The 15,566-nt window shown below is 40.3% G+C and overlaps 1 protein-coding gene across 2 annotated transcripts in view; it reads right to left on the bottom strand.

The window, feature by feature from the left end:
- grid2 (glutamate receptor, ionotropic, delta 2) overlaps positions 1–15,566 on the bottom strand; it is a gene marked incomplete at both ends in the record, with an annotated part of 478,613 nt that overhangs the window by 385,449 nt on the left and 77,598 nt on the right. For both annotated transcript variants that reach the window (XM_080044597.1, XM_080044598.1), the window contains one exon: positions 11,573–11,728. In XM_080044597.1, coding sequence (XP_079900723.1) covers positions 11,573–11,728 — 156 coding nt within the window. The remainder of the gene's footprint in view (positions 1–11,572; positions 11,729–15,566) is intronic.

The raw sequence follows: 15,566 nt of genomic DNA, 5'->3' as shown, positions 1-15,566 counted from the left end.
CAGCTGTCAGCTGCTGGACTCGATCACAATCAAATGCTCGGGCACAATAGCATTATATTGACTCTTGTAAAATGTCAGTGCATAAGCCGACCAACCACAAATTAAAGGAAGGTTATCTGAATTGTTGTAATTCATCAATGAAAAAGGACAGACACCGAGAGAAGAATCCAGAAAGGGAAAAGTGAGATGGAAAAGTTTAAAGTAAAAAGAACAGAGGTTAACATATTTGCTATTTAGCCATGACCACTGCAGAGAGGCATAAGGAGAAATCTAGTAGAGAAGGATAAGCCAGGGAAATGTCAATGCATCATGAAAGCCACTGTGTGTGTGTGTACATGTGTGTGCGTGCGTGTGTGGTTCACAGTGTATACAGTCGTTTGTTACAGCGGTTAGATGAATGGACAAATGAAGGGATGATGGCAGCAGGAGGAGGGGCTTCCAGGCTCTGAGTAATGGAACGACCTCAGAAAATAAGACATTGTTGGTCTCTATGGCAGCTAACGAGACAGTTCTCGGCATTCACATCAGACAATGTCGCCGTAAAGCAGAGGATGGACATGGACATAAACATGGTAGGCAAGGCAGAAGAATGCGACATTCGACCAAACGATATTCATGCCGGTCTCTATGGTAGCTAAATGCAGTGTAATTCTTCTTTGTATGTGCCATGCGTAGGGAAACGGAAAGGGATGAGAGACCAATGACCTACAAGATGGGTGTGTTGCTTTTTTAGGAATATGGCAGAACATGACGTCAGTGTACAGAGGCAGCAAGGCCAAGCTGTGAGCGACAGCTTTATATTTATTGATCGATGAAGGCCGATATAAGAAGAAAAATCAATAAAGAAGCTGGTGAATGAAAGGTCTACATGACTAAAACTGCTGCGGTGTTCGAACATAAAAGTCCCCTACTTTTAAACCGCAACCGAAAGAGAACAATTTAAATCCGCTGTCGAGACAAAGCCATAGCCCGTCTCTTTCATTTCCCAGGCTTTCCCTAATGCCTCTGGAGGGTTTTAGTTTGTGTAAAACGTCTGCAAACAAGTGACGCACAAGCTTCAGTCGCACTCAGGACATGTAGGAAACAATAAACAGAATAGAGGAGCTATAAGAGTCTAATCAAATTATCTTTGGGAAGCCTGGGGAAACTGCAGCGTAGCTAAAAAAGTGCTTGAAATCTTAATTAGAAGAAACCGAAAACTGCTCGGCAAACCTGAGAGTAAACACAGAATCCCACTTTTCAAAAATGAAAGCAAAGGTTGCATGAATAAGAAAACCACACTTGTATACTTGGTGTCAATCATTGTAAGGATAAGCCCAAGTGCTGGAAATGGGAATGTACTGACTTAATTAACTCCACATATACACATAACAAGAATCAGAAAAGATCAGCCTATATTCATTTCCTCAGGGTGAACAAGTTTGAATGTGGACTCTTGAGTCATGTTTTTTTGGAGGACATTGAATCCTTGTTGCATTAATCAAAAGAAGAGGAAATAATGCTGATGAAACATGCATGATAGAGCTCACAGGTTTAACTTTTGTAGGACAGTTGGTAGGAAATACAGACTTTCAAATAGGGATTTGGTTTCATTTAAAAGGAGAATGTATTTATAGAGTTGTAATTAAAGTCAAGCAATCAACGACTAATCAAATGCACTTTTTGTCTTCTTCCCATGAAATATTCAGTTGCACTCATTATGACAATAAGGCCAAGTTAAAATTCTAGTTATATTGTAAACTCTTAAGTAAGATGTGTTTTAACCTTCATTTAATAATAGTCGATATTTGACATTTTCAATTAAATCACTCATATTGCCCAACAACTGAGCGTCAACAACCTTGAGCTCTTGGCAGCTATTAGGCCACGTCTGGCTGTATGGAAGCATCCAACAGCAGAGACCTGGTGGCTGGTAAAGACGGTTAAACATCTGGCAAGCTAAAGATACACATTTCCCAGGGCTGAAAATGGCAATCACTTGACATCAGCTGATCAGTGGGATGCTTGTTAACTGGATGTTGTGGACATGTGTTTCTCATTGGCCATTGTGATCCGCTTAAAAACTGTTTACTGTTGGCTCTTGCAACTAGTTAGTGCGGCAGTTTTTGTAATGGGAGCACTCATAAGGAAGACACTTCTAGGCCGCAGATTCTAGGTTTCCCATCTAGGTTGTCCATTGCCCACAAAATACATGTCAGCTATGAATAAACAAGCACCAGCGCAGTGAGACTAACCTCTCATCAAGGTCAATGAGGTGCCACGATTCTCCATGTACAACTTGTGTGATTTATAACAGCCTAAACAAATGTTCAACGTCAAACTGAATGCTGAAATCAGATGTTGATGTCTATGCATTGTGCCAAATATTATGCAAACAATGCTCAGTGCTGCATATTTCTCCAATCCAGTGCTTTAACTTTGCTGCAGTTTGATACTTTTTTTGTGTTTTGATTACAGACTGCAACTCCACTAGAAATGGGGTTCCTACATATTTTAAACGGCACATTCATGTTTTATGAACAGTAAAGAACATCATTGAGTTATTCTGAGGAAAAAGCCTAAATGCCCTAATTACAAAACTTAAGTAATTTATTTGCATTTTATATTAATTTCCGCAAAATACATGAAGATAGGGAGAGTGAGAGAAGTGCTGTCCTTTTAGTATTTTTTTTAATGTTTTTCATAATGACAGTGTACTCATAAACATGACAAAGTGTGATTTATTTATGCTCGTCACATTTACGCAGTCATGTCTGTTTCTCACACCCTTAAGGCATTTGCTTCATGCTGACTTGAGCACTATGTCACGTCATTCCTGTGAACAGAGTTCTAATGTGTCATAATAGATCAAGTGAAAAAGGAAACATCTTCTAAATATATATGTCAGTCAGTCTAGTCCATTGCAACTTTAATTAAGAACTTATGAAGACGGGGCTGTTTTATTATAATTGGTGTGAATGCAGAAAGCATTCACAGCTTTAATATTCTGCGTATTTATTCTTATTTTTATTCCGCCACTGTTTTGGCCTTCAATAACTTCAACATACTTCAACCTTCAAACATCTTCCATATATCAAAATGTTCAGCTCTTCAAGGGCTTCTTGGGACCATTTCAACATTTTCAAAAAAAATCATGATTTCATACTTCAACGTTTTATGAAAAATATAAAAATCCTTGCTACTCATTCATACTTATTCCCAGAAACTTTATATACCCTTCCAATTGTTCAGCTATTTCAGGACATTAATTTGTATGATTCAGAATTTTTTGCCACACTGAAAAATTTCAAAGAAATTTAACTGTCATGAATTTTAATATTTCATGCAAAATTATGATGGTTCCTACTCGTTCATACTTCATCGTAGAAACTCCATTCAACGTTTTTCCTGTTCGTCTTGCACAGGAGCACACTTTCATAATTCACTATTTTTTCATAAAATGTATAACTTCAGAGATATTAAAGGTCTATTAAACATAAAAGTCTCTCAATGCAAATTAATGAGCTTCGCGTTTGGACATGACGCCAAACACTACTCCTCATTCATACTTTATCCTAGAAACTTAATTCAAACAGATAAATATTCAGCCGACTTCCCTCTTTCATGAAATCAGAACAGTTTTTTCAACAAATGTATAGTTTTCACATGAGCCAGCCTTGTTTGAAGCGACGCAAAATCAAATTTATACAGTGAGTGGATGGAGCAACATCCCTAGACCAGATGCAAGATATACTCCATTTTCAACTTGCTGGCCTAACCAAATTGTTTACAATACAGACCCAAATTTCACACTGAATATTAATTGGAATCTTCTGGTTCTCACAGTATGATAATTTTTTTCTGTCAGACAAACGGTTTGCGAGATAAAAGCAGCAGTTTGGGCTTATGCGTTCATTTTAAACCGCCTGTGTGTGAGATCCTCTTTGGGAGAGAAGTGATTGTACGTGTGTACAGTACCAGCTGTTTACAATGACACTGATTAGCTGTCAGTCACTATGGAGACCTCTGCACCTGTCTGTGACATCATAGGATAATGTAGGTCACAGAATGGGAGAAGAGTCCAATCTCTTATGATACATCCAGAATACAAGTGAAATTTGCCTAAGTCGAGAGTTTGAGAATGCTTTTCCTCTAATAACTTTCTAAATGTTCAACTTTTTCAGGAGTTTGAAATTACCTCCTCTGGAATGTGCTCTAGGACCCCGAAAATAGGAAAATATGTATATTTATTTGAAATTTTGTGGTCCCAAAATGACGCCACAGACCCATTCTAAGCAGATGGAGAAAATTCAAATTGCATTAACTCAGTAATTTTTCATCCGATAAACTTCATTCCACATTTTACATGTTCAGCTCCTTCAGGACATTACATGGTAGTATCCTGATTGAGCTGAACACAGGGTTGGGGGTTCGAATCCCCGTTCCAACACAACATTTTCGACTTCACCGGATTTTCTTAAAGATTTGCACAGATGTCGAGTATGACTCAGAGATGACATCACAAGAGTTTAGAGGTCAAAGGTCAAATTTCAAGGTCACTGTGACGTTGCCTTTTGTGACTGCATTATCTCATGAACGCTTCCACGGTTTTTCTTCTAATTTTGCACAGATGTTGATTATGACTCAGAGATGACATCACAAGAGTTTAGAGGTCAAAGGTCAAATTTCAAGGTCGCTGTGACATTGCCTTTTGTGACTGCATTATCTCATGAACGCTTCCACGGTTTTTCTTAAAATTTTGCACAGATGTTGATTCTGACTCAAAGATGAACTGATTACATTTTGGAGGTCATAGTTCAAGGTCATAATTCATTCCTAATTCCAGCTAGAAAGTCCATTCAAACTTCCAAATATTCCACATTTCTCAAACATTCTATTATTCAACCATTCTGTTGATTCAGATATATTCATCCTTTGTTCTTCATCAACATTCAGCAGTGAAGCGTCAGCTTCTTCAGCATCAGCTTCAGCCGCGTCAGCATTCACACCGCACTTTCTTCAAGGAATTGCATTTCTAGTTTTTATACAGATCCCATTTTGCATTAGCATTCCTCATAATTCATTTTCGCCACTACTGAAGCATGTTCACGACAATCTTTAGTGTTACATTTATACAAGCAAATACACATGTTATACATACCACACAACACTGGGAATACATACGTATAAAATCCCCTTGTCTTAATGCCAGCAGTTATTGTGTTTACAAATGCATTTGTTGCAAATTAAAAAGGTTAACAGCACATGCCTCTTGCCATTCTCAATGCTTTCTATAAAGTAGTACAGCAGTGAATATTCTTCAAAAGCAGCACTTACGATGCCTGCCCAGTGTCACCACAAATGCTTTGAGTGTTCACTACTGTGTGAAGATTTCATTAAGAATTTACTTGACCTAGTAAGACCAACACATGTAGTGGGAGCACTTAAGTGGTTGTAATGTATTTCACTGAATATGTCATGCTCAGTGACATTCTTTGGAAATGTTTTATGTTTGCAAATAAAAAAACAGGTTTCCAAAAAGCCATTTCACTGTCTCCTTCAAAATACAATGCTTTTTTGTTCCAACCTAAGTGTGTTGTTTGGAGCTGTCCATGGTGCTGGATCTTCTTAGCAGCCATATAGCCTACACTATTTGAGCATGTCTGACAATTTAAGATGAGATGAGATTATAATCAAAATAACACTTTAAGAAATGATCAAGGTGTTGCCGTAGGGCTGCAATTAAAAAGTAGTCCTTATTACTCAATAAAAAAATGTTTGTGGATAAAATAGCTAGATGTTTGAAATGAAAAGCAAAAAAACCCATAGAAGTTCGATTTGCATATGTGTGTGTGTGCGTGTGCGTATGTGTGTGAATGTGTGTGTGTGTGTGTGTGTGTGTGTGTGTGTGTGTGTGTGTGTGTGTGTGTGTGTGTGTGTGTGTGTGTGTGTGACATTCAAGTTTGTTTCCAACCGTTTATCCGATCTACTGGCGGTTGTATTGCTAAAGACTCAAGGGAGTTTTCAGTGTTGACTGTGCAGTTTTTTGGGTCATTGGTTCTGTTCAAATCTGTGAAAAGCCTGGTCAATCCAGCCACACGTTGGTGCGTGTCTATCGCTGCTGTTACGATACTTGTGATTGCAGTTACCAGGAGGATCCGAGCAGTGTCAGTTTGTGTGTGTGTGTGTGTGTGTGTGTGTGTGTGTGTGTGTGTGTGTGTGTGTGTGTGTCTGTGTCAAGTTTGTGCATAAATAGGGTTGTGTGCCCCTTAGTCAAGACTAAGCTGAGATGAAAAATAAGCTGAGACAACTATTGAGTTCCCTCCCTCCTGTGGTCTCTTCCAGCTCTCCTTTTTTCTCGCCCCCCACCTTTCCATAGACTTATCCAATTAGGCGATTCTCATTGCTTTAATCATTGGAGACATGAACGGGCACACGCTGACATAAAGACAGACACACACGACTCAAGTAATGCCTATAGCCTGGTTACTATGGAGATGTGGGGGGTTAGGGTGTTGGGAGTTAAATGTGAATATAAGTGACAGGAGCAGATCCACGATGAAGCACCATGCAGGAAGAAGAAAGGGAAGGAGGGAGAGGCAGAATGGGATTTCATTTAAGCCACTTTACACACTACTGAGACACACATGACCCTCAGGGCAGAGAATCCAGTAAACATTTGGATAAAGTATTGAAATAGATGATTAACTTAGTTGGACGGCTCGATTTTAATATGGCCTGCATGGATACATGGTTATTGTATGAAGTGCCTTTTATTTTATTTCTAAGTTTAGTTTAACGGTTCTATTGCTTTATGGATAAGCACAATTGTATATATTTCCACAAATCGTAGACAAAAATATTGAAGGTAAAAATGTCAGTGAGTAACTGGTTAGGCGGTTTACTGCATAATTAGCGAAAGTCAGTTTTGGGTGTAAAAAATCCTGTGTTCATAAAACAAACCCAATACTGTATCTGTTTTATAACACCAAGCACAGGGGGGGGGGGGGGGGAGTGGCGGTGTTGTGCTTGTTAAACTTGAATGAGTCTCTTTCAGCAACTTTGTGAACTTGTGATTTTTAGTAAACAAGCAAATCGCTACAGGCTAGAGACGGCACTGTTTTGATTGCACATTAGGCTGCATTTACCTCTACATTCTACTAAGACCTCACAACTGCAGCACTACGCGCTCCACTCTGAGCTTTTTCTGAACCTGTTTCGCTCTCTCTCCCTCTTATGCTTGCCCACACAGGACCGGTTGCGAGGGCTCTTTTGTAAGCATGTTACATTAATATTTTTTCTTTTTTAAAGCTGTGTAACTCTCTCACAAAAAAACAATTAACTGCACTCACTTTGCTCTGCCTCACATAGAATACTGTATGTCGAGAAGACAATCAAAGTGCTGATCGCATAAGGAGCCTCTATACAATACTGAATATGCTGTCAATTACACCCAAATAGCGCTTGACTGAATAAAAGACTAAGTACAAATTACCCCCTACTGTATACACTTTCATGTACATTGATATATATTTTAATCACACAATAAACCGCAGCAGTTTGGCATTAAGTGCCAGGACATTTGTGATTTATTATTTAAAATTTTTCTAAAAAATCACATCAATGTTTAGAATTTTAGGATTGATTTATTTTTAGGGATTTTTTGTGCCAGCTGTGACCGTGTGAGGTCAGATCACTGAATTAGCTGCCTACAATGCACTGTTTAATAGAATTGCAACTTTAAAACCATTATTTTTTTCTATATATTGATTGCCTCTTGTTTCTGATTTAACACCAGGTAACTCAACTAAAATATGGACACAATTACAATTAATGTATCAGCCAGGTAAGCATTAAGCCAGACAAATACACAGAGAGATATGACGATATAGGAAGACAGGCAATCAATTCATCAGCCAGTGAATTGCACAAACAGACAGACAGACAGACAGACAGACAGACAGACAAACGGAACAGAAGATTGGCATCAAAATGAGTCAGGCGGTCTGTTCACTACCAGAAAGACAAAGAAATGCCACACATTTGGGACGGACCAGTCAACTGACGGGGGGTCTTAGAACCTGCAGGAGTTTAATCAGTCAGTGATAAAACAAGCACAAATGAAAAAAACAACAAAAAAACAACACATGCTGTGGATTCAGGAACATGTTGTTGTCTGCTTGGTCAAAGAGCAAGCGGTCAAATGATGCCTCTTGCTGTGCGGTCACGTCACTCTTTACTCCCTGTCTGTATTCCACACAATGTGGGTATTCTAAACAAGACACTTGAGATGCAAGCAGCTCGCTGTCCTCGGAAAATACATGGAGAAACAAACACAGAGCCCAGATAATAGACCTACTCAGGTTGGGACTTCAAAGAATTATAGCCCGACTACCAAACAGCATTGCAGAGCCCTTATATCAAAGCAACTGCCCTAACAAGGCTCTTAGAGGAACATAAACAAACATATACTCATATGCACAATGTCCTTTGAGCTAATATCAGAAAAACAGATACACTTACAGTTTGGCCACCATTGTTTGCTACAGGCATTCAGCCCAATTCCTATTTGACTGAAATGCAAACAAGCTCACAGATGTACCCTCTGTTCTCTCCTTTACTTTCTCAGCGAGGGCTAATTTAATGCGTAATTGTGTGTCTGTCTGTCTGTCTGTCTGTCTGTCTGTCTGTCTGTCTGTCTGTCTGTCTGTCTGTCTGTCTGTCTGTCTGTCTGTCTGTCTGTCTGTATTAAGGCAGGGGTGTAAAACATACAGGCTTGAGATCAGATGGGCTGTATGTGGCCCCTGAACCAAAATGAGTTTGACACACCTGTTTTAAGGAATATGCAGGTGTGTTGATGTTTTTTTTTTTGTAATTGATTATCAGATAATGAAATCATCGAAGTGATACTTAATTGTGGCACTTTTCGTGTTGCCCCTTTTATTCCATTGGTTTGGTCTATTTTATGCCAGCAATTCAGGGAACAGTGTATGATTAGCACGTTTTTCAATACTATACTGCCCGAGTGACATTTCCAACTTTAAATGTATATCTGCCCTCTTTCTGCAACTGTTTACCTTAATAATTAATTTAACTAGTGACTTATCATAAATCTCCTTTTGTGGATTTGCAGTGAAGGTTGCAATACTGCAAAGCATCATGCAATTGTGTGTGTCTTGGACGGGGGCTTTAATAGGTTTGTTGCTAACTTTAAATGAGTTACTGTAAGTGGGTGGGTGAAGTGCATTGCATGTTTGGGTGATGGAATCTAGTGCTGCTAAACCATTGCTTCCTTTTGTATGAGTTAGGTCTTGTTTATACTGCACAGAAAGAGCTGAAAATATCAAGAGTGTGCCACATTCAGGAATAGATTAATAAAATATATTTAAATGTGAATGCAAGCTGCTCCAAGAGGCTGACTGCTGTTTTTGGTCCTGTTTTCCCTATACATTGGCTTTATTTTAGTAAAAGGAAGGAGTACAACATAATTAAATAAAAGGCACACAAACAATGTGGGACTGTATTACACCACTAAGTACTGTATTCTTGTTTTGCTCAATAGCATTTTGGTCATCTATTTTTATTCTGAATTCACTTGCCTGATGAATCCAAAAGTAAGTCAGCCTGACATAAAGAATGTAAATCAGATCACATTGTGTCAATTAATTTGGTAAATGTGTTCCTGTTAGTGTGAACGGAAAAAAATTACATTAAACAAAGTAGTAAAACCATTGCACTGTTGACCTACATGTGTAACAAAACAGCTTCTGATGTGTACAAATGACTTCTGCACGTCTACACCTGAGGGGTCTTTTGGTGATTTATCCAAATTAGGATATCAAATAAAAAACATTTATTGTTTTACAGCATTACTTAACGATTATTGACCTCATTAAGTTGTGTTGCATGAGAGGTTTTCAAATAAAAAGCTTAATTTAGAATCAAGCCTGTTGGTTTCGGTTGTGAATCAGCATACATTAAATCACTCTTTGACAGCCATTTATGCACATCCGAGTCTATGTACACATGGGTGTTATTGAGTCGTGCAGACTACTGTATCCTCTATTTCACTACACTAAATCAACACATTGTCCACGCTACATTTGCATGGAATAAAACAACAAACCAAAACAACAAGGGAATAGAAACTATACAAAACACGGCCTCATCCTCAGCTGCCTTTGTGATGCAGGTCAACTTAAGCCATGCATGACAACCTAGGGAACATTACAGACAGAGGCTGATTTTGAGCAAACTTTTTGATGCTGTGTTTTTTTTAAGATATTTTTTTGGCATTGTTATGCTTTATTGATAGTGTAGAGACAGAGTTGAAATGGGGCAGAGAGGGGAGTGACATGCAGAGAACGACCGCGGGCTGGAATCGAACCCAGGTCCGCTGCTGGCTGAGGCCAATGGGGGGGGGGCGCCCTACCAACTGAGCTAAGGGCGCCCCCATGATGCTGTGTTTTTACATGAATTCAATCCCTGCGCCTTCTTGTGAGCGAAAATGAAATGTGGTAACTGTGAAGAGGTGAACGCTGCAACAAGCCCTTTTTTTCATTTGAGTCAGAACATCGGTGGGGCAGAAAAATAAAACTGTCTTAGAAAATGCCAGTACATCTTACGGCCCCCACACACATCCTACCTCTACTGCGCGTCTACCTCGCGTCTGCGTCTGACTTTTTGTCACAGACTGTGAAATCAACGTAGAGCGAGCACACATCCAACCTCAGACGCACTGCTGAGGCGCGTCGGAGGCACGTCTGCAGCGACGCTCCCCTTCACCTCAGGAGGCTCGCCTATTTTTTTTCTGAGAGCAGCGCGTCTCTCTCGCGTCTCTGTGCTTTAACTGATAGAGAAATACTCTGCTGACAGTCATACGAGCAGCATTCACTCTAGTTACACGTTTACCCGGTGTGTTTATTTCAAAATAAAACATCCCTCAGTCGTATACGCGAATAATCCCTTTACTTCACGATTTAATTGTGCAATCAAAATCCGAGGGATTTAAAACCTAATTTTCAATTAGTTCTGGCATTTCATTTTTGGATAAATGACACATATAGAGATCCAATATAGTGAAGAAATAAAAAAGATCATGATGAGCGCAACAGTTTTCCGTTGCTCTATCTGTGTCTACGGCCTTCTTCTTCCCCGACCACACCCCCCTCTCTCTCTCCCGTATAAATCAGTAAAGTGATTTTTGAAATACTCTGCTGAGAGTCATATTGACTTCATACTGGCAGCTTTCGCTGTAGTTTCACCATTTCCTGGTGTGTCCCCTTCAAAATAAAACTTCCAACAAGCGAAAATATGGCAAAAAAAAGAAAAAAAATGGCAATGGGGCGCACGGATTACTGTCCAGACTCAATATAAATCATATGCATCATAGATGACATGAAAGAACTTCATTTTTAATGAGAATTATCTATGAAAACTCTATGTAGAAAGATAGGGCTTTTAGAAGCAGCAGCTGCTGAGACGTTGCATGTGTGTCCGAGAAACGTCCGAGAGAGGCAGCAGTAAGGTAACGCGACGCGTTCCAGAGGTAGACGCAGGATGTGTGTGGGGGCCGTTAGTGTCATGGTCTTACCTTCTTGCACAGCCTGGAAGGGGTTGTTCCCGTCCACGAATTCAACAGAGACAGTGATCTTCTCCGTCTCCAAGATGTCGTTGTTCAAATTGAGGTCGGCCACGGCGAGGCGAAACACCTCGTCATCTTTCCGCGCTGACTCGTCAAAGATGGCGCCTATTGAAAAGGAAGCAGGCAGAAAGGAAAAGAGGAAACATTTACTCTGTGTTAGAGGGTTTGAGGAATGCAAAACTGTGTAGATATTTAAATGACGTAATAACGAGGCTAGAGCTTTACCAGTATACAGCCCCATAAGGTGTGTTCCAAACACTCAACTCTGTAGTCTACCTTCAACTAATTTATCTAAATTTGTATTTATTTTTTACAGTATGAACATTAACATTGCATGTTATATGTACCTATTATTCTTAAGACCACCTGGGAAACAAAAAACTTGATCATTATTAAAGAAGACCAACAGCAATCTCTTCTTTTGAATAACTGACAGTTGACTAGGTTCTATAGGACTGCAAAAGATGCACCAGCTGTGGTCTCTAAAGTTGGGGGGAGAGAAAGCTTATTTTTCTTCCACATTTGTAGGAACCTGTGTTCTCCTATGAAATGCTCAGTCTAGAAATAGTGGACTTCAAGTATCCTGAAGCCCCAGCATTGGGACCAGGCTCAAGAAAGGCAGGGTGTGAGGGAGAAAATGGGTAGACATCATTGTTCATTCTGAGGTCAAATACTGCCCAAAGGCACACTGATTCAGCCAAAATGGTTGTTGCAACAGAGGGAAACAGAGGAGTAGAAAGACTGGTGAATTCCAGTATCTGTTGTGGCGGATAAAGGTCCCACCAGTCAACGCTAAAATAGTCATAAGAATAAAAGGTCAACCTGCGGGTTTGCTGAGACGAGCGAATGAGGCAACATTGCTCTGACTGGCTGGTAGATTGTGGTCATTGCTTTGGTCTGTTACACACAATTAAACATCTGTTATCTGTGTCTCTCCTTCTTCCCATTTAGCCTATCATTCCGACCCAGTTTATCCCCTGAATCCATTGGGCTGCTAATTGTGTAAGCCAGTGCAGTGAAGCACTGCTAACTGTATTTAACACTGGCCAGAAAGTCAGCCTCACATTGTGCAGTGCATATACAGATGTGTGTGTCCCACACATATTTTGAACAAATTCCACTTATAACCAGGCAGACTGTGTAAGCTGAGGGCTGTTTTGAACACCATTTGTTTGGTATGGTATACAGTAATTCAGTGAATGAAGTCTGATGTTAATACTTCAAAGATTATGTTCAGGTCCCAACAGAGTCCCAACCTACTGAAGAAGATAGGCTGTCTTTGTTGTGCGATGTGCAGTACTTTGGATAAAATCAAGCATAAAAAAGTTGTAATAAGATTTGCATTCTCATTCCGGAGATACCCACGTTTCTGCCTACTAGGTTCAAATGTGTAGCGTGTGCCCTGTGTAGGTTGCAATAATTTAATTAAACAGTCCAAAACAATTAACTTAACTGACAGAGGAGAATTTGTGGATGGCATTTAAATTGAAAAGCTCAATCTCATCTCCTCTCCCCTATTTCAAATGAACTGTTGATCGAATGAATTTAACTCCTGGAAGACAATTCATTCTTATGCAGCCTCCAAACCAAATACAAAATCAAATGCCGTTTGAAGGCCGTAAGGAACAGCATGCTAAGGGCCTCTTCATCAAAAGGCCTCATTAAGTATGCATATTTCAATAATTTTATCCATCAGCATTTGGCAACTGTAAATACCCTCCGACTGATTGAGTCTTGGTCGGTTTTATAATCATGCAGTATAGATGAGGTGAGACAAACAGGCCTGGACAAAGCGATAAAGAGTGAACCACAAAGAGTCATTAACTATACCATTAGGGATAAATTATGAATGGGGTTCCAATCAGCTTGAAGTTGACACTGCTGAGAGAGGATTTGTATACATTTTAAAGCGCCTCAGCAAACATAGGAAGACAATGTCAGGTTACCCCTTTCACACCAAAAATAACCAAGAGCCAGTTCCGGGCTGGTGCTGGGACCAGTTCAAAACTGGTTGCAGCCTTACCCCAGTTATGAACCGGTTGGTTTCAAACTGACCAGAGCCAGCCATGGAGCCGGCAAGAGAGCAACGTCATGACGTCACTGTAAATGTCTGTTTACGTCGCCCGACTCCGCTGCTCTCGTGGCTAACGCTAAAGCTAGCGCTAGATTTAAGCACAATAACAGCGGCGGACACGTCTTATTTTTACACATGTTGCCTCTCGCTTTGCTCTGTTAACCCATACAGCGTATTTTCGCCGGTCAATTTGATCGCTACGTTCGGTAATTATGTTATGTTTACGTCTCCTAGTAGCTGGGTTTTTAAATATGGCGGGCATGAGGTTTGAGTTGGTCTGGTTGGTCAGGATAATACCTCCCCCGCCCGCTGGCGCAGGCATTTCTCATCTCTAGCCCAGCTCAATACTGGGGCTGGGGTAGAACCGGTTTTTACAGCCAGAGGTGGCTCTCTGGTGGTGTGAAACCAAAACACTGGCACTAGCTCGGATTTTTCAGCGGTGTGAAAGGGCCGTTGTGTATGTCTAGAGGACGAATGCACAAAGATCAAAGATATGGTGAGGGTATGACAGAAGGTTGGAAGGTGTGTTAGAGCACTTTGGATCCATGTAGTTTGCACTCCACTCCACAATATTTGAGTTTAGTAATGCTGTAATTGAGTTGACATAGCAACATCACTTGTGCTTGTTAAAAGCTGCACACCTCTTTGCATGTGGTTCCTTTTGCTTTTCTCTCTCGAAATATATCCCACCACCAGCAATGTTTTGTTTTAGCCTGGTCCAACCAGACCATCGTACTTCATTCCATTTGTACAGAAGGTCTGGAACTGCTCTAATTGGCAAATGTTCACTCACTTGGAGGCGGGTGTCTGTTAAAGTTTAAAACTATTGGATCTGCCCTGTGCCACTCTGTATCAGCCAACCAATCGCATATTTTTGGTCGTGACGTATGTCATGAGCCGGCTTCTGACGGTGCGTTCCAGTTATACTGGGAACTCGGAAATGTCCGACTTCACTATTGTAGTCTATGGATCTACCGGTACCTGGCAACGGTAATGTGCTAGAGCCTAACGTTTAGTTATTTGGACGAGAAAGTTTGTAGGCGTCCATACTTTCCCGAGCAGATGCACTGGAACACAGACAGGTCGGAACTCGGAACTACCAAGTCGGACATTTCCAATTTCCGAGTATAAAGGAATGCAACATTCAACTGAAACTGGAGCGCAAATTCGACGTCATCGTTCTCAGCCACTCGCTCTGTTCGCTGATTGGACGGCCGGAAATTTTCCTGAGCTCGATCCCACTAATAAGCCCCATCCCCAGACTGACTATTGAAGGGAAAATTAAATTTGGGCGGAAGTAGGTAGGCGGGCGGAGCCAGGCTAGTTTTTTTTTGGCTCTAGTGGTCACAAATCTCACAAGAGGTTATTAAAATGGAGCAATATTTGCCATATTACAACTGTTAATCTCCCCCCCCCCCCTGTGATTCATCAGCTACCTGAATTACAACAGCACAGTTTGCCTGATGAAGGTCTAATGCCAAACTGTGTGCTTTTTTGGACTTACTATTCCCTACTCTACGCACCTATCTTAAGCAACGGATGTGCAAAGTATTTTTTTGTTTTGTTTTTTTATCTCGGCACAGTAAGCATGCAAAAACAGACAGAGACACAGATGTGAAAAACTCACAACTGGCTGGAAAGTTATTTCTGCAGGTCTATGAAAGTGATTTGAATCGTCATCCAAATTGGATATAAGCAACCTTTATTACCTCTGGTATGGATTTAAAAAAATGTAAAACCTTATGCATACACTTGCATATCATGGCGTAAACTTATAGTTAATCAGTTAAAAGTATATTGGCTGTGTATATTTTGGGAGTGGCAATATGGGCAAATAAATACTTTCAATGTATTTGTTGTTCTTCTTTG

This window comes from Ammodytes marinus, assembly GCF_949987685.1.
Source record: "Ammodytes marinus genome assembly, chromosome: 2".
Lineage (NCBI taxonomy): Eukaryota > Metazoa > Chordata > Actinopteri > Uranoscopiformes > Ammodytidae > Ammodytes > Ammodytes marinus.
This window is presented reverse-complemented; position numbering and strand designations above follow the sequence as displayed.